At 41.8% G+C, this 23,546-nt stretch overlaps 1 protein-coding gene across 2 annotated transcripts; it reads right to left on the bottom strand.

Annotated features, from left to right (window-relative positions):
* Positions 1 to 508: 508 nt before the first annotated feature.
* IREB2 (iron responsive element binding protein 2) lies at positions 509 to 21,725 on the bottom strand. Of its 2 annotated transcripts, XM_069025229.1 has the most exons (22): positions 21,579 to 21,725; positions 20,884 to 20,973; positions 17,515 to 17,680; positions 16,260 to 16,397; positions 14,071 to 14,292; positions 12,406 to 12,475; positions 11,196 to 11,379; positions 10,481 to 10,620; positions 9,924 to 10,095; positions 8,727 to 8,827; positions 8,184 to 8,300; positions 7,332 to 7,491; positions 6,355 to 6,490; positions 5,685 to 5,769; positions 4,922 to 5,078; positions 4,520 to 4,644; positions 4,110 to 4,214; positions 3,688 to 3,830; positions 3,074 to 3,221; positions 2,862 to 2,984; positions 2,169 to 2,354; positions 509 to 1,566 (listed from the first exon to the last, which is right to left on the bottom strand). In XM_069025229.1, exons 1-22 carry the CDS (start codon positions 21,595 to 21,597, stop codon positions 1,456 to 1,458), a joined length of 2,898 nt encoding a protein of 965 aa, XP_068881330.1. In that variant the 5' UTR covers positions 21,598 to 21,725; the 3' UTR covers positions 509 to 1,455. The 2 variants fall into 2 exon arrangements, with proteins under 2 accessions (XP_068881330.1, XP_068881331.1); XM_069025230.1 differs by lacking the exons at positions 17,515 to 17,680; positions 20,884 to 20,973; positions 21,579 to 21,725 and adding an exon at positions 16,518 to 16,687.
* Between the last annotated feature and the right edge of the window lie 1,821 nt (positions 21,726 to 23,546).

Here is a 23,546-nt window from a genome sequence, read left to right as displayed (position 1 = left end):
CTATAGTGTCTGGTTATAAATGAAAAGCACATGTAAATAAAGCTAATATAGTCCTCTTGAATGTTTTGATATTTAAGACAACATTTATCAAGAACAAAAAATCTTAAAGCAAAATCTTGACAATTTATAGGCAAGTATTGCAGTTTTGTTCTCCAGCAGAAATTAATCTCTACACCAACTGTAAGTGGAGTTATGAAGCTTTTCAAGACACAGGAGCACAGGAAGAGCCTGCTGGAGCTGCAGACTCACTTGCACAGCTCAGACACCACCAGAGCTCAGTGCAGTGGGAACACAAGCCATTCTGCAGGAACTCTGCATCTCCTGCCAATACGAACTATGGAACAGGGGCTTTACCCTCAGTGTGCTGACAATTCCATCCACAGCTACTGCAGTGCCATAAGAGAAAGGTTTGTTCAGTACTCTGGGCTCTTCCTCAGAATGGGACACTTTATAAGAGCTGGGAACTGCCAGCAAATGAGAAAGCATTAAAAGGCAGTATGGCAACCTGGCTGGCTCTTGAACATCTGACAAGTGTAACATTAGACATAGGTTGTATTTAAAGCAGAGGAATTTAAACAACCCTAGTAAATGTTTTAAATGGTTTTCAAAGGTTAAAACATTATGGGGAGGTACTTTGTCTAACGATATTGCAGACAGCACAATAAAAATAGATGTCACAAATGACAAAGTGCACCCTTTGAAGCAGATGTGACAAACTTCAGTTGAGGGCATGAAGAAACATGGCTTAACCTGCATGAATGAAACAACTGTGAGATTTGGTTTTTTAATGCAGAAATGTTTCCCGTATTTCTAAGCACACAGTGTTTCATATATTTCATCGCTTGAGCAGTTTAAATCTGGATCGATGAAATATAATCCCATAACAAAGGTAAGGAAGTCATCACCTGTGATACAGGATACCATTGGCCTCATGGGGACTGCTTTTGTTCAGCCCATAACCTAAAGAAATTGAAAACTCAGTATCTTTTCCAAGTTCTGGATGAGAAAAAAAAAAACAATGTTCGGCCTTTAAGATTCCATGCCATCTGCTACTCTTAAACCAACAAACAGCAGTACGCAGATTTACAGGTGCAAAAACTGAGTGGAAACAACTGCAGAAAATCTTCTTACATAATAATCTTCAGCACAATCAGTTTCAATTTCGCATAGTTTATTTACAAAATGGTCTGATAAAACATCCCCTCCATACTTACAGCTCTCTTGTCACAATACACATGTTGATTTTAGCAATGTTTAATAGCACCATTAGAATATTATTTAAAATCAGAAAGGATCTCGTTGCAGTTACAATGATTCACAATCTTTTACATCCATGGACGAAGTAACTGTGAGCACACTAGGACTGTTTGCAGTTCCACGGTACAGATTCCTGGGTTCACACAAGGCATTTGCTGAGTTACCAGTTATGCAGGGTACTCAGAGAGTCAGTAGCTACTATAAGAATCTTCGAGCCACGAAGTTTAGACTTCCACCATTCTTGTATAAAGTTACCTCTATATTGTTTTCAAACAAGGCAATCACGCTGAATACTTTTCCAGTGCTTGTCTTCAAAAGAAAAGCAAAAAAGAGAAACCAATTAAGTTTTGCTTTCACTTCCCCTTGCTTATTCTCAGTCAACATTCTAACCCCAAGTTTTGTTGAACACAAGTAAATTCAACCCTCTGACGTGCCTCTACAGCCCCAAGCCTGCTGGGCTGGATGGAAGGAAGGCTTGTTTTAGGGCACAGTTTAGATGCAGCTGTAAGCAGGCCAGGGGCCTGTTGGTAACCAAAAAACACCATGTCCCTAAGATGGCACCAATTGTGTTACGGTCTTGTTTACAGAAAATGGAGAGCTGAAGCCTCTCTCAAATCATCACACCTATGAGAGACAAACTCAATTCCACCCTAATACTGAGCCCATGAGGGGCAAAATACCACTCTGATCAAAAATATTAGGCTGCATACAAAGTTGTGCACAAAGAACATGTGTACATGGGAAACTCCAACTACCATGACAAACTTCAGGTAGGACTATAAGCTTACCTTCCAAGAGAATTAAATTTTGTTTTTTCCTGCTTTGCTTCCTATCATCAGAATTAACTTCTCTTTCTCTGCTTTCAATCATCAGAACATTCAATAGAGAAATTAAAAATATTGCAAAGATACCTTAATATCCAAAGTCATTCTGGGCAACAGCTCTGGAGGGAACAATATAGAAAATTGCTCTCTTCCAGTGAGTCCCAAAGTACTTGGATTTTCCCCAGGACGAAACTGAAGTGGAGCGATGCCAATTCCAATCAGCTGACTCCTATGAACCTTCTCATAGCTCTCAGCTAGGACAGCTTTAACACCCTGTGAAAATACAAGCAGAGTGAAACACAGAAGTAACCTTTGAACAGAGATTATGTCCAACATCTCGCAATTCAAACTCAAGAGTAGAGAGAGTGCTCTGCACGGAGTCCTTTAAGTACCCTGGTAACATCTTTTTAGCTTTCCAGGTAGATGGAAGCAAACAAGCCAGAGCAGGCCCATGCAGTGTGAAACAGTGGCCATGCTGGAGTTAACAGGACATGAATCAATGGCTGACTCAGAATACATTCTCAATATTAGTGGAAATTAGTCTCCAATAGTGAGATACTGATCACCCCATGGAGACCAAACAGAGGCCAGCATAGACAAATGCTTGATTTGTCTCAGTCTGGTATTCAAGACAGTAAAATACATAATGAGGAAATTCAGATTTATCCTGACTAAGTGATTCTCCCCCATGAAGATTCTAACAAAGAAATGATACAATGTGTTTTTAGGTATTTCCAGAAGAAACAAAATCACCCCCAAACCCAAACAAACCAGCAGTACCAGTAAAAAAGGCCCTTTTGCAGCCCAGTCTCTTGAGCTACCCAGTCCGTACTTCTTTCCTGCTAGAATAATTACAGGAATGCCTTCCTTCTGGTACAGCTCTGCTGCTTCAAACACATCTAGCTGTGGAATGACAAAGTGACACATTTTGAGTGAGTTCTAAACCTGCACTCCCCATTCCAGAGTAGCTGTACAAACAAATATATTCCTACCGTTTGTCCTGATGGAAAATGAATTGTTTTAGGAGCTGGTTTTCCTATGAACTTATTCAGAAGCTTGATATTTGCAAAGGTACCTCTTGTCATCACAGCATCATTACCTCTTCGAGCCCCATAAGAGTTGAATTCACGAGGTGTGAGTCTGGAATAAAAAGCAAATTGAAAGAAATCAGTTAAAGATTATCTGATTTAAAAGGATATAATGATTTTTTTACAATTATTGCAGCATATCTAAGTCTTCAGTGGAAGATGTAAACAACTAGACCTTCAACAAATGTAATTATTATAAATCATGAACAACATGGGTAAATCACTACTAGGTTATTCATGAGGAAAGCTGCAATTTTAAATTAATTTTCTACAACTTTGTTATGAAGTGCTACAAGCAGTGTGGTACTTACAGAAGGCTTATGGGGAGACTGCTCGACGAAACAACCCACCTTACTAATCCTCTTGCCATTACCAGCACATTTATTAACACTGATTAATTATTTTGCTTTTCCACATATAGTCTCCCCTTTCTGCAGACAGGCATTTCTAGAGGAAGGCGACAGTGCAAATCAATTATTCAGCACGTGCAGCAGTTCTGTGCTGCAGCAAGTGCTCACCCTTTGCTGGTCAGGTACTTGGCAGCAGCACTGCTCCTTGCGATGCTCCCAGCAGGGGAAATGTGATCTGTGGTGACAGAGTCCCCCAGGTACAGCAACACATGGGCGTTTTCAATTGCCTGTGGTGAAACCGGTTCTTTGGCCTAACAGGGAAGGGTGGGGGGAAAGAACAACAGAAGGGAAGAAAAGGAACATTAAACATTTTCTTCCAAGAAAGAGACATATAAAATGTATCTGCAGTATAGGAAGGCTCCTTGATGTACAGGCTCCACTCACTCCAGAGACATAAACAGTATTTAAAAGACTGAGAAATATTAGTGATAATTAAATTTGTTAGTTCAACATTGAAGCTTTACTGGAATAGCTATTCCTTTACTTAAAAGCAATCCATATAATCTGGTGGATAGATCCACTGTACTTACAAGTTTATCAAAAAAGGAAGGACATCTAATATAAGTAGATTTTAAATCCCAGGGAAATAAAGTTGACTCTGGTGCTTCCAGTAAATTCCATCGTTTGTTTCCTTTCTACAAGAAAGAAAATTAATTGAAAAGAACAGAAGTTAGTTTATTGTATTTTTATACTCAAAAACTAAAGATGTACTGGTGATTTTATTAATTACTATTATTTAGTAATAATTTTCTATTACATATTCCAAGTTACTTCACTGGGTATTACTTGGGAATTGCTTTTAAATACAAGTACCCCTCTCAGTTAAGCCCTCCATTACCATAACAGAAATAAATGGCAAAACAATCACATCCAACTGCAAGATATTATAAAGCTACAATGAAACACAACCTTTAAATTAGGTAGAACAGACCATTCTTACCTCCATCTTTTCTTTCAATTCCTTAAACATGGATGATATTACACACTCTTCCTCCACTGTATGAAGTTCTTGTCGGGTGGGCCAAATATCTCGTAAGTAAATACTTTTGCCATTAAAACCAGTGCCTAAGATTTTAAACACAACAGTAGTTTTGAAGAATAAAATACTAGACTTGAGATTTGTATTAGAACATAGATGTGTATATATTCAGGCCTGCAGAGATGGTACCAGATAGGCAAAGAATTTGATCAGTTAAGTGAATGCTTTGCTTTAGCCATGAGCAAAGCAAACATGGCTGTGCTTCCTCTTTGAATATATTGGCTCTGGGTGCTGAAATCATGTGCAGGAATCTCTGCCCATGTGCACCAGCTGCAGAAACAGAAGCTGTAGGAAAACACTCACCCAGAGGCTCTGTGTCAAAGTCTATTCTGACGGTGCCTGCAATGGCGTAGGCCACGACCAGCGGAGGGGATGCCAGGTAGTTGGCACGGACACAGTCACACAGGCGGCCCTCAAAGTTCTTTGTGCCAGACAGTACCCCACAGGCAATGATATCACCCTGAAAGGCAGACCCAGACATAGTGTTGCAGCAGTTTGGGGTACTTAAACAGCTTATGCTATTCTTATTGACTAAGTCAGATGTGCCTTTAGCATTCCACTTCAAAAATTTACTCTAACACTACAACTGAAAGGCATTTTGCTCTCTCCCACTGCCCTTCTCATTTTCCCTTTTGACCCTCTGATATGCTCTCCTGTCAATTCAGTCAACTCCTCTCCTGCCTTTTCTTTTATTTTTCTTCTGCTTCAGAGGAGAAAAAAGTTGTAGCTTTTAGACACTGCTGGTTAAAATGACTTGAGCCCGTAGCTCTTTAAAACCCTCCTCTTCACTTATGATACAAAATCTACACATTACATCCTCTGCAAGATTAGATCATATGTATTTATCTTGTCATTTGTAACTGTATTCTAAAAATACTACTTATTACACTTATTTTACATAGCAATGAATTGGCACGGTCTCCCTCTAACAAGCAAATATGCCAACAACATCATGCAAAGTCCAAACCAAAAAGGAAGTGTATTTTGCATGAATTACTGTATTTCTTGATTGCTTAACCGGGTGAGAAATACACTTCTGTGTTCAACAAACCAGACAGAGCTTTACCTGTTTTATTGCATTCCTGATGGCTTCTGGCAAAGGGGCCGTGTTCCCAACACAGGTGGAACACCCATAACCAACAATCTCAAACCTACATGGGAAAAACCAATCAAGTCACACATTACATGGTCACAAGCAATTTGTTAACAACTGCATTTTCTTTTATTAACAATCCCCAATGATTTTTTGTCCTTTGACAGCTTTTTAGAGAATGCACAGCAGACATAACATGTCACTGATGCAAACCACAGCTGAGCACCGTTACAGAATATTGAACATAATCCCACTGTTACTGCTACAGAGCAACCAGAAACAAACTAAACAACCCTTGACAGCAGCAATGATAAGAAAAGACTAATACAGACTGTCCTGATAAATTTGCATCCAGCTTCCACTTTTAAAATACATCATCAAGTACATCCTGCCCTGCAAGTCACTGAAAATGAAGTAATTTGTGACTGGAAAAACAGAGCTCTGATATATTAGAGCTACACATCATAAATTTTAAAGAGGGACTACAATGAAGCAAAATAATTTTAAGTCAGTAAGTAAATAAGATGGCAATCTACTAAGTTAGGAATTAGCCAACCCCAAATGAACAGCAATCCTATTTATCAGCCTGCACAACCCCACTACGTACTACTTGCCCAAACTCACCAACAGAGACAGGCCTTACCCAAGCTTGCTGAGGTATGGCAATACTCCACTGGAACTGAGGTAATGTGTAACCATTCCACTCCCTGGTGATAAACTTGTTCTGATGTAGGGCTTCACCACTAGGCCAGCCTCAACAGCTTTTTTGGCCAGGAGTCCTACCAAACAAAAAGGGAAAAAAGGACACAGATTATGATTTGTATATCCCTTAATAGGACATCTGTATGCTTCTGCCTTAGTTAAATCAAGCATAAAAAAATTCAGAGGATTAAACAACTTTCAGTTTATTAAACTATTACAGCTATTACTGGTCTGAATAAAGTTTCTTAACTCATAACAATAACATGCATGGTTTTATTCCCATTCCTGGAAGGTAGACACCCATTTTACTTTCTCTAAGACAAATTTCTGCCATGTTCTAGCTGACAGTGCCAATCCATTCAGTCTCTAGAGACAGGCCACACAGCCCTAAGGGGAAGCTCACCCTGGCCACAGAGGATCTTAAAAAGAGGAGAGCAAGGTCTGACAGATGAGCTGTTCCAAAAAAATCATCTGCAGCTTGCAAAGGTGTGGCAGATACCCCTGACGCAGTGACAGAACAGCAATACAGAGTTTCTCTCCTGGCTGTGGCATTACAGCTCATCATCCAGGACAGGCTGGAAGCTAAAGCTCACCTCCTCCATCAGCAGTGGCACCGTGTGCATCCACCTGACAGGAGCCCTAGACCTGCTTACCTGCTGTAATACTACCAAGTGTAAATATTTTATAATTACTCTCCTCAATACTTGCTTTTATGGGACAAACTAAGATTGTATTATGGAAAAGCAACTTTCCCTATCTAACCTCCAGAACCTAGAAGCTAAGGCTACAAGTCTGCAGTTTCAAACCTGTAAAGAGTTTCAGTTTCAAACCTGTAAAGAGAACCTACAAAATTGAAAGTGAGGGCTGTGCAAACATGAGAGCACCATTAAGACCCTGAGCTGTCTGGTCCCAACATACCTGCAGCAAGCATGACAGATGGATTGCAATTGTTTGTACAGCTGATGACTGCAGCAATGACAACACAGCCGTGGGAGAGCTTGTATTCATTTCCTTCATACTGAACCGGCACAATGTCATTCTGCTTCTCAGCTGCAATCTGAAACCCTTTAACACCAGACTGGATGACAAAAATACATGTTACCAGTTGTTACAGAACAGAAGGGATGACATTACATCAAGACCAAGTGAACACTGGTTTTCAGCTGTGCCACTAGGAACCCTTACAGATTTAAAAGCAGCCCTCAGTTCAGGTCCCTCTGTCTGTACACTGGTCTCGGCCTTCTTCCTTCACAGCTGTTTAACTTTGCAACAGTTGTGAACAAATGCCAGTCTATGTGTGGCTGTTCGACAACTCACTTCCTTCTGTACATGGAAGAACATCCCCTTAAGAGTACATGTCTAATCTACACAATACTGGTTCCTGAATTAGAAGCATGTCCAAGATTTTAGTTGCAAGAGGGTGGTAACTAAACCAGAGTAGGTCAATTAGCATTTTACACCCTCACCTGAGTGCTCTTCAGCACTCAAACATCCTCCAGAGGTCCCTACCTAAAGTTCTTTCTCCCTAGCAATCTAAACTAGGACTAATTAATAAATCCCTAAATTAAGGACTTTTGGAAGCTCATGTTCCTGCCAAACACACCAATGATTTACCCTTGGGATGCCTGTCAAGCAAGAACAGAACACCCTGGATAAGCAGTTGTGTAGCAATAAGGAGGGCTCAGCAGGTACACAAGGAATAGGTAACATAACATTAATTCATGTGAATTACAGGAAATACCTTTTGAAGAGAGCATCAGCAATACAAACCTTTTCACTTAAGCAGGCTTGGAAGTCACTTTTCATGTTATTAACAGCCACTCTGTCTTGGGATCTCTTGGGGCCACTGACATATGGAATTATAGAACTTAGACTAACTTGCACTACCTAAAAAAGCAAGAAACAGAAAGTGCAGGCATTACCAACCCCGGCCCAATGGTACATGGAATATACTCCTGAGACACCCAGGAACTCTTGTTTCAAATTTGAATGTTCTCAGACATTTAGAACTCTGGGATTCCATCTTCAACACCACTGACTGTAAGAGGCTATTCCTCTTATTCCAAGCACTTTTTAACATTACCCATAACTTTTCTACCATTCACAATCCTTGGGATGACTGGAATTCAGTATAATGTTACCATACTTCCCTTCTTTTCCCCATCCCCTCTATGTTTTACAAAAAAGCTCTGCTTCTCGAAACTGTGAGTTAATAAATACAACTTTGCTGAAAGCAATGAAAATTACAGTGGGAGACGAGACTGTGAAATCATTAGTAGTTATTTATGAGAATCAAACAACTTTCAAGCATACCTGGGAATACTCGGGCTCTCCGGAAGAACTCGCATCATTTCTAAATAACTTCACAGCTTTAAGATACGCTTCCATGACTTCAAGCTTGGCCTTATCAAAACCTAAGGAAGGTTATTTCAAACATGAGAAAAGTCACATTAAAATCCATAAATAAATCACACAACTTTCAGACACTCAGATTGTTTTAAATGTAACATTCAAAGTACTTTTTTTTTCTCCAAGTATACCACTTCCATATCCCAAATTCTATTCAGGAATGATACACAAATGAAAACATTTATAAATTATTACATTTTTTTCTAAATTAGCTTAACTTGTCTTTCTATGTCAAGAAACAAAATAAGCTATTCCAGCTCTAGCAGTGGTAACTCTAACTAAATTGACAGTTGTGTCCCTGAAGTCCATAAGGCTTTTCTGTGTTAGGACTTCCTTGTTTAATAGAGACCCTGTGCTTAGCTGACAATAGGCAGTACTGCTGGCTACTCTTCCAAACCCATTCATTTACTCTGCACCGGTCAGACAAACATGTTTGCTATTGAAAGCATTTAACTCTCATTTGAAAGTGACAGATTTCAGTCTCAAAGTCTCACTCATTAATGAGCTTTTTTTGGCATCTGTCACCCTGTGGTTCTCTGTTTGCAGTAGCTTGATAACGAATTGATATCCTCCTTGCTTAGCTTGAGATGCCAGTGAAATCACGCACTTCAAAGGGAAACATAAACCACTGGGAAAAATCAGAGACATGTTCAGATTTGTTCTGCAGTTTCACTTATTTCTAGTAATCATTTTAAATTTCAATTTTTTAGGGAATCTCCAGGTGGTTATGGGATTCATTTGAAATCAAGAAGACTTGCATTCCATACATATTTCAAAATGTGAGAATTTCTTTAATACTTTTCTTTTATAGGCTTACATATGCTTCCAAAAACCAGGACTCTGGATGTTGAAAAGTAGTATCATGTTCGTAAATCGGGCATTAGACAAATGGACCAGACTGGACACAAACCTCAAGCAAAAGCCTAATTACATGTTAAATCCATATCAGAACTCCGCAGTAAAGCACCACGTAGGAATTGAGGAGTTTTAAGCAAAAACTCAACAGTTCTTATACTGGGTTTTTCTGCAGAGCAAAAAACATGTATTACCACAACTGAAAAACACAATTACAATAAATCATTGCTTTAGTTTAATCTTTACCTGCATGCTTTAAGTGCTTCAATGTCACATTATCAACAGGGAAAAAACTCAGAATAGCACCATATTCAGGACACATATTTGCTATTGTGGTTCGGTCTGCTACGGACAGTTGGGAAACACCACTCCCAAAAAACTCAACAAATTTTCCAGCGACATCAGCTTGTCTAAGATGCTGTTGGAAAGAACACACAATACCTGTTATGTGAAGAGGTACAGTGCAAGTTGTGTTTGTCACAATTCACAACTCATGAACATTTAAAACAAGAAGTTGAAACCCTAAAGCCTATGTTTGCAAAAAAAAAAATTATAAAATTATTATGAATTATTTTTAGTTAAAGAGGGTCTGTAAGTAAACCACTATAGAGGGGAAAGAAAAAAAAAACCCATTACGTCAAAGGGCTTGCAAATACAAATGGTTAGAGATTATTTGTACCTTTCTGCACTGCCATGATTAAAGGTATACTAAAAACACTTCCTGCATTTAGTTCATTTCTCAAACACCACTGGCAGTACTTGCAACAAACTCTCTTTTGTTTGAAAAGGCATTGAACTCTTACCTTTGTAATGCTTAGAACAATATCTATGGATGTGGCAAACGGGCTGATTGTGCCTGTCAGCTCACAGCCCACAACCTCAGGCAGAGTGAGAGTGACTGGCATTCCCAGCATCACCGCTTCCGTCTCAATGCCCCCGACGCCTGCAAGGAGAGTGGGACATGGCTTTTCACCACGTTAACTAACCTACACTCATTACGTTAAAATACTAAAACATAATAAAACCCTTTATATTAAGCCTAAAGACCTATGACAACAAACATACTCCTGCTTTTTCTCTCACAAGTGAAGGGCATCACTCCATTCCCCAAAAGGACACAGCAAGAAATGCAGAAGTTCCGTTAAATATTTGCACATTAAAAATAAAAATCAAGCAAGACATATTACTCAAGTTAGACATACCAGTGAACCAGAAAATATTTTATATCTGAAACTAATTTTCTGAGAGAAAAGAAACCTTCACGCAAATTTCTGCTGTACAAACAGCACTTATTTGAGTATCAGCTAGTTTTTCGCTGCTTTCTCTTTAAATTACAAAGAGTGGTTTCTCAATGGAAAGAAATCTTTGTCAAGATTACTTGTAGACAAAAAACATTCAGAACAATAATTCAAGACAATCTCTTATGCTTGAGATACAAACATCCAGTGGGAAGAAATATTTTTTAGTCAACTTTAGTTGCCTTTCCAAGAGCAGTGAAATTCTGGTGAGCATACTTACCCCAGCCCAAGATACCCAAGCCATTTACCATGGTTGTGTGCGAGTCTGTGCCAACCACGCTATCGGGATGCAGGAAATCTTTAATGTCAAAAACCACTCGGGACAAATATTCCAAGTTCACTTGGTGCGCCGTTCCAGTCTCGGGTGGAATTATGGATATATTCTCGAAAACCTTTGAACTCCACTGTAATTTTCCCAAAATGAAAATAAGAGTTGCATTTTTTTCAAAGGTATATTCAATTCTTAGAACATTACTAAAAAGACAAAACGAAGACACAATAAGACTTTTTGCTATTCATCCCAAGTGGCTTTTGCCCCTTTGTCAAACAGAGGTGTGTGATCTCCTTGGATACACTCAGTCATCAACAAAAGCTTTCACTCAATTCCTCTGAAGGCTGAATCAGTAATTCATGCCTACCTTTCAAAAGCAGGGCTGCAGAAATCTCTTACCTTCCAGTTCACACAACTGATTACAAGCTCATCTAAGACTGGTATTCAGACAACAGAACCTAAGCACTTGTACTTATAGCAGAATTTATATTTATAGTAAAACTGAGTTTGACACTCCAGGGTGAGACTGCTTGCAAACTCAGGATGGGACATTTAATAGAGCTGACATGGAAACTTGTAACAAGATCCAGCCTGGCCATTTCCTTCCTTAATAATGGAAAAGCTAATTTACAACTTTCAGAAAGAAACATCTAGTCTACATCCATGAAAAGAGCTTTAGACCATTGCAGTGAATTCCTAAACCATGTCAAATTAGTGGATGAGGATCAAATAGCAATGTTGCAGAGCCCTGCCCAGCAGCAGAGAAGCTGATGTTCACCACAGGACTTCTGCTGCCCAGTTCGAGAGCAGCCATGTCTGAACACTGGTCTCCACTCAACACTTCCAACTTCAGGATCTTTTGTAACAGAGGTATGGATAAATGACCCTTTCAGCCAGAAACTCACTGTGACCTAAGGCACTGAGTTCATGAAAGGCATTAAAAAGACTAATGCTTCATAAATCCCCACTGACAAGAATCAAATCAGAGTAAACTTTTTCAAGTTAGAAAGCCAATTTTCTGTTCTTGTAATTAATTCAGATTTGAGAACCTGACATTTCCAAATGATATCATTTAATTTATAATTAAACCTGAATACTGGTAGACAAATGACTCTTTAATAAAACCCAAACCACAAAGCCTGCAGGAACACAGACATACCTTAAAAAATTGAAGCCTCTCTCTATTTCTGCCAAATTCCATCTCTTGATTTTTCAATACTGTCTCAGGCCTAGGAAGAAAACAAGTTTACAAGTACTGTCATAATTTATTTCAAGTTATAGAAGAACAAGTTGTAGTTTTAGTTTGTTTGATGAAAGACTTATTTAAGCCTGCAGGACTCTTTGAAGTGGTTTATTAGAACAAAGATAACTGCTTCCCTGCAGCAAGCTTTCTGTAAACAGTGAAAAATAGCTGATTTCATACGTGCTGTGTCTGAGAACCTGTTTATTCTAGGTATGGTTTGCCTGAAGTGTGCGATCTCGAAAATACTAAGAGATCTATTCCAAGCATGTGCTACAATACACAGAAGCTTTTTTACCCCCTATCAGTCGTCTCACAGGCTGCACATCTCAAAACTCCATATATTAAAGAACCACAATGTTCACTAGTTCAACTGTAACTATCCTCCATTTTTGTATTTCCCTCCAAGCCACAAGATTTTGTCACACGTACTCATCAGTATAGTCCCATAAAATGAACTATCTTTTCTTAGCAGGTGTAATTTATTAAGACACTGATACTTGTTGTAACAGAGTAATCCATAATTTAAGAAGAATAATCTCTGCTTTGGGCAGCTGAACAAGGAAGGGGACACACTTGCTTTGTAAGGAAGGAAGTCCTCAATTTTTAGAAGTGTATTTTGCAGTCATGACCCTTTCCTTTCTTCTCTGCAGCAGCAGCAGGTCAGCAGCTCTCCTGCTTCACCGAGTCCTGAGGGACAGTCAGTGTTCACACTGCAGCTTCATAAATACCACTGCTGGTGTGCTGCCAGAACACCAATATTGCTGAAAACATCACTCTTTCTGCATTCCTACACCTGTACCGAGCAGGAATATTTCCACATCTATTAACGTTACCACAGCATTCAGCACAATATCACTGTGGGATACAGATTTGATCAGCTTTCTAATTGTACACCTGTCCAGCACAGGCAGATAGGGATCTGAACAGTCCATCAGGCAAAGAGGCAGCAGCTGAAGGAGGAGGATTACACATAATTGGCATAGATGGAATGGTGCACAAAGACCTGTTAATAACACAGAAGTCTGGGAGAGGCACAGACATGAGGCTCCCCATGGCTACTACACAGACAGGATATTTACTGAATTTCAACTCAGTGACAGATGGACTGTGAGATCCTGTACAGGCTGGGGGATGATGTATAGGCTAGTTCTTAGTTCTTTAAGAGACAGAGGCTTCTGAAAAGTTATTACACAAAAGCTGTGAATTACTTTTAGAAATAAATTAATGCTTCATTGAGTTACTCACTCAGGCTTGCTTTGCAGCAGAGAATTACTCCAATTTGTTGTTGTGAAGAAATGAGAGAAGTACTAATATTTAATTTAAAAGTCACAGCCATGAGCCAATAGGTGGCCATCTGCAGGGTGTTCAGTAAGGCTCTTCTTGTAAAAAGAAAAGTTTCTTGTAGACTAATTCCTATCTGCTACATCCAACCTACTTCTAGATACTGATACAACTTTTCTATGGCATGGGTGAAAACTATGAAGGATGTTTAAAAAAAACCCAACCCCCTTTCCCTGAGCTGTCACAGGCAGTGCTCAACACACAAAAGTAAAAAACAATTTAGCACAGGAGCTTTCATACTCAGGCACAGGTTGAAGGTGGAAGGGGCAGAGGATGGGGGTGTTCTCAATCTGCGCAGAGAAGGGTCCTGAGCTGCGGCCGGACTCCCCCATGCTGCACGAGCCCCTGCAGCCGCTGTGGCCCCGGCACGGGGGCAGCTTCCGAGGCTGTGCCTTCATCGGGGACAGCTTGGCCGGAGGCTTCTGCTCACCCCCACCGGGGTTGGGAGCATTCTGTATTGCACTGCAACATTAAACACAACATTCATTGGGCATCTGGTTATACATACAGACACACACACCCCCTTGTTTTTGTGCAATCCCTTCAACAGATTATAAAATAGTATCTGAAAAAATAGAGTTATTTTATTACAACCCTGTTGCAAAGTAAACTACCACCGGATAAGCTTAGTTAAGTAATGTGGTGTGGTAAGAAGTGAACAAAACTGGATTGTCTGAAAGATTAGCACCAAACAACTCCTTCCATTCATTCACAATAGAGCAGAAATCTATCAACAGCATTGCAAAGGCTGAACTCAAGAGTTTTAAACTTGGAAGGTGTGGGTAGAGTCTTATCCAAATGGTAGACTGAACTTGTTTCTTTTTTTAATACAGTGCTGTACATGTTCTGTTAAAACCACGGCTTTCTCAAGGAAAGAAACATAACTTGATCCTTTAATTAGGCTTTTTATACAAATTCTCAAAGGCTCAGATAAATTGGCTACTCAAGCCAGTCAGAAGTAAGAGAGAAAAGCCAGAGTTTTTTTTGAAAGAAAAGTCCATATAGCACACTACCCTCTATTTGTGCAAGATTCAGTATCTGCAGGACAGCAAAGAAAAACTAATGACTTTTACCTCTCTCAGTAATAATTAAATCACAAAATTGCATTAGCCACTGCTTTCTTTTGCCTCAGTAACACAGCCAGATACTTAGTTATCAAATTGCAGGGTATTGCCTGGCCTCAGAGGATACCTTGTCTAAATCCCACCCCAGCCCACCAGGCTGTGGCCTACAGGTGGGAGCTCTCTATAAAAGCAGCACAAATCACCCTGCAGCTAAGGGCTTCTTATCACAGGCCAGCAGCTGCTGAGCCCCCACAGCTTTCCAAAGTGATGCTCCAGAGACTGGATTTATCATTACAAAGCAGTATGTTGAGACCTCTTGCCAACACTTGGTCTGCCAGATAATTTTAGGCTGGCCTAATTGCAAAGGAATCGGCTGTCCCTCCAGACATAGGCATGGATAGAGCACAGAACTGACACAACACATACGCAGCACAACAGATAATCTGTAGCTTCTTGCTCTTCTAACACTCAGCAAACTGAAATTCTGTGAGCATTTGGAAGGTTGACAGAAATGACTCACACATCTGTGTCCTTTGACCACAGGCTTTTTCCCCATGAACTTTTAAGATTTCCAAAGAACCTGCTCAGTTTATGCAATTCTGCATGGGTTTTGGAAGGCTCCACAATCAAGAGGCAAGGGAGAAGGTGAAGGGAAGCTGCACTATTTAGTATTGACTTCAGCAAACACTAAACAAAAGCTCCAAGTTTTTCCTCTGGTGCAGTATTTATGTTTCTAACACAGGCAGCCCCAGGCTGTGTTCATCACATAACTGCCTGTCAGACAAGGAAAACTACGCTGGTAGCTTTCCAGTCCCTCTACTTTTCCAGACTTCTCCAAGCACACTTCTCTCTTTGAAAATATCCACAGCCTCATTTATCTGGTGTTAAATCAAAGGCCATAAAAAACCCAAACCAGTCACAAGCAATGGACTGCAATGACAGCCTTTTAATATGCCCAGTAGAACTGCAGGCCCCTTCTCTGGAGCTGTGACAAGGCAGCCCGTATGAAAAAAACAGCTCTGTTAAACTTGAACAATAAAATCAGAGCAAAGCAAAATAACAAATGCCCTCTGCCTCATTCTCTTGAGACACATTATTTTCTGGAAACCATGCCAGATCCCGTTATTTCAGCCCAGAATTTGGATTATCAGTCAACTTCACCCATAAGGCCTCACAAGTATTCTTTCTCTCCTTCAGGAGTTCTTATCCATTTTTATCCAGCCCTTTTTCAGATACCACAAGGTCTTGTTTAGGGATCCACACATGGCAAATGATTAAGGGGATAGTAACAAGACCTGAATGAATCCACACTTCAGTGTCAGACAAAAATGTTTGGCTTGTTAAAAAAAAAAAAAGGTATGTTACCATTTGCTGAAATCAATCTGCAGAGAATGGTCAACAGTGAGATCAGCTGGGCAGGCAGGATTGACTTTCACCGGATCTCCTCCAGCATTTTTCACAGCTTCCCTCATGGCAGCAAAATCAACCATTGCTGGTATTCCACTAACAGATGGAAAAACAAAATAGTAAAACAACCTGAGACATTAACTGAATGAAATGCAGAAACTTATTTTTAATTTTATTCAAGTCTAGAACTAGCTACATCCTATTTAAAAAATATACCTGTTATTCTCTAATTTTTAAAGGACTGGAACCATTCTGAAAGTCACTGGAGTTGGTACACCCTCTCAAGCAACAGCGTGTTTGAAGACAATGATGGGCCCATCTCAAAGATAACCACATTTCTCTCATGTCTTGTTTTGCTTCTCAAGTGTGATGGTACTTCAGCACAGAAAGAATCTTTAGATACTCCTTACTTTTACAACGGAACCTTGCTATGCAAGCGAAGCTTGTGCTATACATTTAACACCTCAGCAAATTGTATTATTTGTCTAACAGAGCCATTTCTAAGCTCATAGCATTTCACAAGTATATTCGTATTGCTGTACAAAACAGAGAGAGGCAATGTTTATATAACACAGTACTACATAAATCTTACTGGCTTTGCCTGCTAAGCAGATGTTACCTCATTTTTATTATCATCATAATTCCTTTCTTTAATTATCTGACTTCTTAATAAATATACAGAGTCAGCATGACAGCTTAAATTTAATATTTGCAAATTGCTGAAGGACTGTCCTTTTAGATATGCCATAGTCAAATCACAAAGAAAGTTAATATCCTAAGAGGCTGCTTTTTCAATATATGTATTATTCATGGTTTCGACTGGATTACTTATTGTGGAGTAAGCAATATTTAATCTTCAATTATCTCAAGGAAGAACTGTCAGTGACAGTGTGAACTGTCAACCATCTGGCTACAGCCAAAACATCACCACTTCCATTTGTGTTCTGGCTCTTATCTATCCTGTGAAGTGTTCCTTGGAGGCCAGCAGTTTCAGCCTTGCCAACCTGTCCCAAAGCCAAAGTACCTTCAGAACAGCTTCTACTTGCATCATATGGAATTATCATGAGGAATCTACTGAACAGCAGAGGCAGTGCACAGGTTTCCACCTGGGTATCAAGGGGGAGGTGTGATTTATTCTCAAGCCAAAGAATTGAACACAAACTCAGTGAGTTTGCACAAGTTCTTTTGGGGGTTTTGGCACACACACACTCACGTGAAGTCTTGAAGAACAACTCTGGCAGGACAGAAGGGCACTTCAACATGGTTCTGTTTTGTTTTCCAGTCCAAGATGTTCATAGCATCTGTTTCTTTCACTAAGAAGCCATCGCAGTTACGGACACTGGACTCAAACAGCACTCGGATGGAGTAAGGCAGAGTATCTGGGGTGAGGCAAGGGACAGACCCCATGAGTGCAGCACTTGCAGGTTTTTTAAAAACTTTTTTTTAAACAGTTTTTTAAAGTGTTTTTTAAACAGTTTTTTAACTGTTTTTTAAACAGTTTTTAAAACAGTTTTTTTAAAACTACAATCTCCCATTTCTAAGGAATTCCACTTTTCTACGGTTTGGAAGGGTGAGAGCTTCAGGAGCCTGCTTTTCCAGTTGCCTTTGGGTTTGATCTTCCTTACACAATATGGAAAGGTGAGTTGTGCAATGTACAAATTGTTGGGTTATTCTATGGGATTTTAATGAGAGATACCAATGGCTTGACCACACTGTTCAGACAGTGACATTTAATAAGGTACCTTATGCTGGCAGGGGAGAGATGCAAGGAATCCTGGGATTATTGATCAGAGCAGGTGAAAAGCAACAACTACTGGAATACTCAAAGTCATTTTAACTGTAAATTTCACCATTCCGTTACTCAAGATACCAAGCCAAAAGCAACCAAATGCCAGAATATTATTTTCAATAAACAGTGATACAAAGACCAGAAACTATTCTGTCATGTGCCCTTTTAAAATTATCACATTTCGTAAAATACAAAGAAGAACATGTCATTAAATACAACTTGAGTAGTTTGCTACTGATATGAATTAAGGTACTGACAACCAGCCATTTTCTGCACAGAAAAAAAAAAAGGGAAATGGAAATGAGAATGAATAAAGAGGGAAGAGGAAAAAAAACCCCAATGTCATTATTCACTGCAAACAAAACAAAACAAATAACCACTAAAGAAAAAACATCAAGATTTATTGACATTTCTCCCCCAAATCCCACTGTGTCCAGCATCATTCAAGCAGGCAAACAGCTTTATAAGTACAGTGAGAAATACAAAAAAAGTTAGCTGGAGGAAGGTGAAACAATTAAATTCAGGCCTCAATTTAAAAAAAAAAAAGTTTGGTGGTCTCAACCTAATACAGTGGTTTGTTCACAAACTATTAATATAGAATTTGCTGACTCTGTTCTCACTGTGTCTTTCACAGATAATATCCACTGTTTTCTAGTTAGACAAGTCACTATTTTGAGTTTAAGACTTGAGTAAATTTGAGTATAAAGATGTCATCAAAAAGGACTAACAAACCATGCCACCACTCACTCAATTAAAAAGCCAGGTTCCCAGAGAACTGGTTTGCCTTCTTGTGGGTTACAAACCCCACTGCCCCAGGGGCTGCTCAGCACCAGCTCTGGAGAAGCAACTGCTTCCAGCAAGGCACCAGCAAGCTCCTGTCTGCAACACCATGTGCAGTTCGGGGCTTCCCAGGGTACAGGATAGCTTCAGAAATGAGATCACATCCAGCACAGGCCTCTCTAGGAGGCTCTGTACCATGCCTGACACACAGGAGCTGCAGGGAGAGCTGGGCTGGCTCACCCCAGGGGAGATGGTGACCTGACTGGAGTGCCCAGCACCTCCCGGGGACTGCAGCCAAGGGGAGGCCTAACTTAGCAGAAGTGCCCCGTGAAAGCACAGAAGTCCCAGGGTGCAGGAAGGGACACTGGGACTGGGTACAAGGGAAAAGCAGCTCACAGGGGGCACGGTTAAGCACAGGACCATGGGAGGCAGTGGAATATCTGTCCTCCCAGACTGGCACAGCTTAACCATGAAAGGCTCCCTACATCAGCTCCAGCCCCCACAAGAGCCTGGTCTAGATCTCCACATGTCCTCTCTGCCCTAAATCCTTCTGAGCTCTTCTCATTTTCCCCATAAGTCTTAAACACTAGAAAATTGGCAACTAAATCAATTAACATTTACATTAGTAATATGATTAATATCAGCTAGCAATTAATGTCAAATTACAGTCAGAAGCCCCAAGGCAGAGGGCAAACAGGTAAAACTCAAAACTATTCCAGCAACAAATGCAGTGAGCAATTCCAGATGCTGGATTTGCTACCAGTGCTGTCCCACACTGTGTCTAGACGTTATTTAGTTGAAGTTAACATGAGGCTTCCAGCTTCTGCACAGAAGTTTCTGTTGGAAGAGAAAGACCCTCTTAGTGCAGTCTGTTTAGACTCCTGAGAATATCTTCAGGAATACCAATTACTGCAACAACCTTTATGGCACATTTTAGCAGAAAGTTGTACATTGTTGTTTTATTTCCACTCCTGTCATAAGGCTTTTCAAAAAACTGCCGTGGAACCACCTGGTTTTGTTACTACCACAGCACTGCTTCTCCCTGGACCAAGCCACAAACTGAAGCAGTTTCCTCCATGTGTGCTTATCTGAAAGACTGACCTTGTTACTACAAGCAAGGGAAATTTGCAAGAGCACACAGCTGTTGCACAGAGTTTCAGCAGACACTGTGCCCTCCTCTCTCTTCTCTTTAAACAACAGGGAGTTAATAACTGTGGCCAAATATAGATTTAAGGTGAAATATCCAGTGGTATTTTTTTATTCAAGAATCGTATCACAAATTCCATGAATAAAGAAGAATTCAGACCTTGCAAAACTGAAAAATATCCCAAATGCCTTTACTAAGTACCCCATGTAAGTATTTCAGTTCACCATGAAAACAAAGCCAGTATGCTTTGATTACCTGCAAGACTAAAGCCTTTTCCAGCTGGCACAGAGCAAAGCACCCTCCCCTGCATGGACTTCCCTCCCACCACATGTGCAACACTGTGTTTTTAAAAGGTACTTGGACACAGAGACCCAATAAAGGTCTTTTTGGCACAGACAGCTGTTGCATACTAATGACAAGCTGAGATTAAGCAACAGCATGAGCACCACAAAACCTCACCCTGCAGCAGGAGCCATGTTCCAGCAAACAGTCACCCACTATGTGAGGCTGCTGGGGAGATGAAACCAGGACACCTCGAAGCTGTACAAAACTACGCTAAAAGCTGTATTTATTTTTGAAGCATTAAATAGAAGTTCTTTGTCACTTCATTTTTTTTTTCAAAAGTGTAATTCTTCTGATTTGGAATACTGTTGAAAATTGCAGAAACACCTGTATTTTCTTCCTTACTAAAAAAATGCTACAAGTATTACCCCTGCCAACTCCATAAAGTACTAAGAAATTGGGAAATGATCAGCTTCCAAACACACCCATTAAGAATTCCCAACTGCATCTCCTGCCACCGCAGGGCAGCCAGTGGTGCAGTCTGCTCCTGGTACCACCCCAATTACACCCAGAGATCATCGTACCATACTTGGCGCCTCCGAGCTTCGACACATTGTAAAACTTTTTCTCGGGGTGGCTTTCCAAAGCTTCAACGGCAGGCTGGTAAGGGCTTCCTGGGAGACGAAACAAAGGAAGTTACAGCCACGAACGAACCGGATGTTTCAGGACTGACTGAGGACTCACAAAAAGAGATCTTATTTCTGATTCTGCCAAAAAAACCGTTCCTCTAGACTGTAAGTAAATGCAATATGGAAAGATTTCTAAATGGATTGAGACACCTCGTGATGTAGATGTGTGACTAAGGTGAATTTTAAAAGCATCAGTAATAGTAGGTACATACAGGTCAGTGCAGGTCACTAGCACAGCCTGAACACACCTGACCTTTGTTGTCTCAGTTTGCCATCTACACACAAGATAAGACACCTCACCAGAGCAGATAAGAGACATGGGTTTTAATACAGCAAGAAGCGTAGCGCGCTGACTGCCAAGGCAACGTCAAGGGAACAAGGGACAAAAATAAACCTCGTAGCAGCCATTAGGTGCCCGGAATAAATAACCCGCGGGAGGGAGCAGACAGCGGGGCGGGGACGGGGCCGCTCCCCCCCGGCGGGACCCCCGCGGCCCGGGACACCGCCGTTCGGCGGCGCAGAAGGCGACCTGATGCCCAGGGCCACGGTGTCCTGGCGGGCGGGGCGGCCCCGTCCCCGCAGTGACCGACCTGTCCTGGGAGGGTCCATCGCCGGCGACCATGTCAGCGTGAGGGAACGGGCCGGGGGGCGCCGGCGGGCCGGCAGCTCTCGCGAGACTGCGCCCCACGCCCCGCCCCTCCTTAGCGGGAGGTGCCGCTCTCGCGAGACTGCGCACCCTGCCGGGGAGGAAAGGGCACGAGATCGCGCGAGGCTTCGCCGAGAGGGCGGAAGTAGCTGGGAGAGGGCAGCCGCCTGCTCTCGCGATAGCAATAACGAGAGCGTGGGCGGAGCTGCCCGGTCAGGCCGCGCCGGGAGCGGGGCCGCGGGCGGGGCGCGGTGGCGCCGCCTGGTGGTGTGGCGCAGTACTGCATGCGGGCGGGGCGGCTCCGGCCTGGGCGCGGCCCCGCCCTACAGCTCATCATGCGACGCGGAGGGGGTGGAATGGGCCCCAAAGATCATACGCTCCCACTTCAAGCCCCATCCGACCTGACGTTGAACTCTTCCAGGGATGGGGCATACACAACCTCCCTGGACAGCCTGTTCTTGTGCCTCACCACCCTCACAGTAAAGAATTTCTTCCTAATATCTAATCAAAATTTCCCCCTTTCAATTTGCACCCATTCCCCCTTGTCCTATCCCTATAGTTCCTGCCCACCTTCCGTGTAGGACCCCTTCAGGTACTGGAATGCGCTGTGAGGTCTCCACACAACTTTCTCTTCCCCAGGCTGAACAGCGCCAACTTTCTCAGCCTGTCTTCATAGGGGAGGTGCTCCAGTCCTCGTGGCTTCCTCAGGAGTCGCTCCAACAGTTCCAGCGTCGTCCAGCAGGGTGGCACTAAGGACAGCCGGTGCTGTGGGTAGCGCTCGCCGGAGCCCTGCGGGCACGCGGGCACAGCAGCAGCGCTCGGAACACAACAAAATTCGTGGTGGTCCCACCTCCCACTACTCAGATGGCAAAGGATGACCCTTAAGGAAATAAACAAATGCTAGCAAACCTCTCCCAGGGCAGGCCATTAGAAGTCTCCATGAGCTGAGTCCCAGTGCAGGGCATGGACATTACCACAGCCCACAGTGAGAGTGGAAAGGGGTGTACTCAGTGTTCTGTCCCACAGCTGGGCCTGACCTGGCTCTTGCTCTTAGTCTCTGATGCTAGATTTCTTCTGAAGGCTTTTTCCATTTCATATCTTTCTTCTTTTCTTGCTCTTAAATAAGAGGTTTTTTTCTTAGCTGGATGGTGGAATTTTATTTTTGTCTTAATCTTTAGTGCAACAGTAGCAGTACATGAGGCCACACTTCACAGTGGTGAACAAGTCAAGCAATAGTCGTTTTTCCAGGCTATAAGACAGAGATAATACCTAGGGTTTAGACACTAATGCAGCCAGAACACACCACCAGGCTCAGGCAGAAAAGAAGATTACCAAAAAGATATCTGCATCTCAGCCTCTAATCAATCAGTTTTCCCTTTTGCCTGCATCTCTTTTGACCTAAACTGCCATTGCCTTCCTGAACAGTGACAGAGGGACTTGACACACATTGCAATTATTGTACTCAAAACTGCATGAGCAAGCCTAATTCTGGCCTCTTTTTCCCTGTTCTAGGTTACAGTGATGTCTGGCGTATCTCTGATAGACTGCAGGCAGAGGGAACGGGATGGGTGGAAAGGTGGTGGAGAATGTGGCCAAGATGTGTCTAGAGTGGCTCCCCAAATTCCACTGTGTAAAGCATGTTCAGGGTGCCCAAAGCTGTCTTTCAAGAAATCAGTCATGTGTGACATCTCAGGTACAGCTCTTGCCCTTGTTGGATCAGTGCAGTCCTTTCCCATGCCAGAGCCCTGACAAGCAGTGAGGGCTGCAGCCCAGCCCAGTCCCTTTGCCCCAGCGCATGTGGCTGCCTCTCATGCTGGCCACGCCCAAGCTCCCACAGGAATTGGGCAGGAGTGTCTGGGTCAGTGCTGGGTGACAAGCAAATGAAGTGTTGGCAGACAAATGCTGGGGCTCT

This window comes from Aphelocoma coerulescens, chromosome 10 (assembly GCF_041296385.1).
Source record: "Aphelocoma coerulescens isolate FSJ_1873_10779 chromosome 10, UR_Acoe_1.0, whole genome shotgun sequence".
Taxonomy (NCBI): domain Eukaryota; kingdom Metazoa; phylum Chordata; class Aves; order Passeriformes; family Corvidae; genus Aphelocoma; species Aphelocoma coerulescens.
Note: the sequence above shows the minus strand (reverse complement) of the source record. Positions and strands in the feature narration are given on the sequence as shown.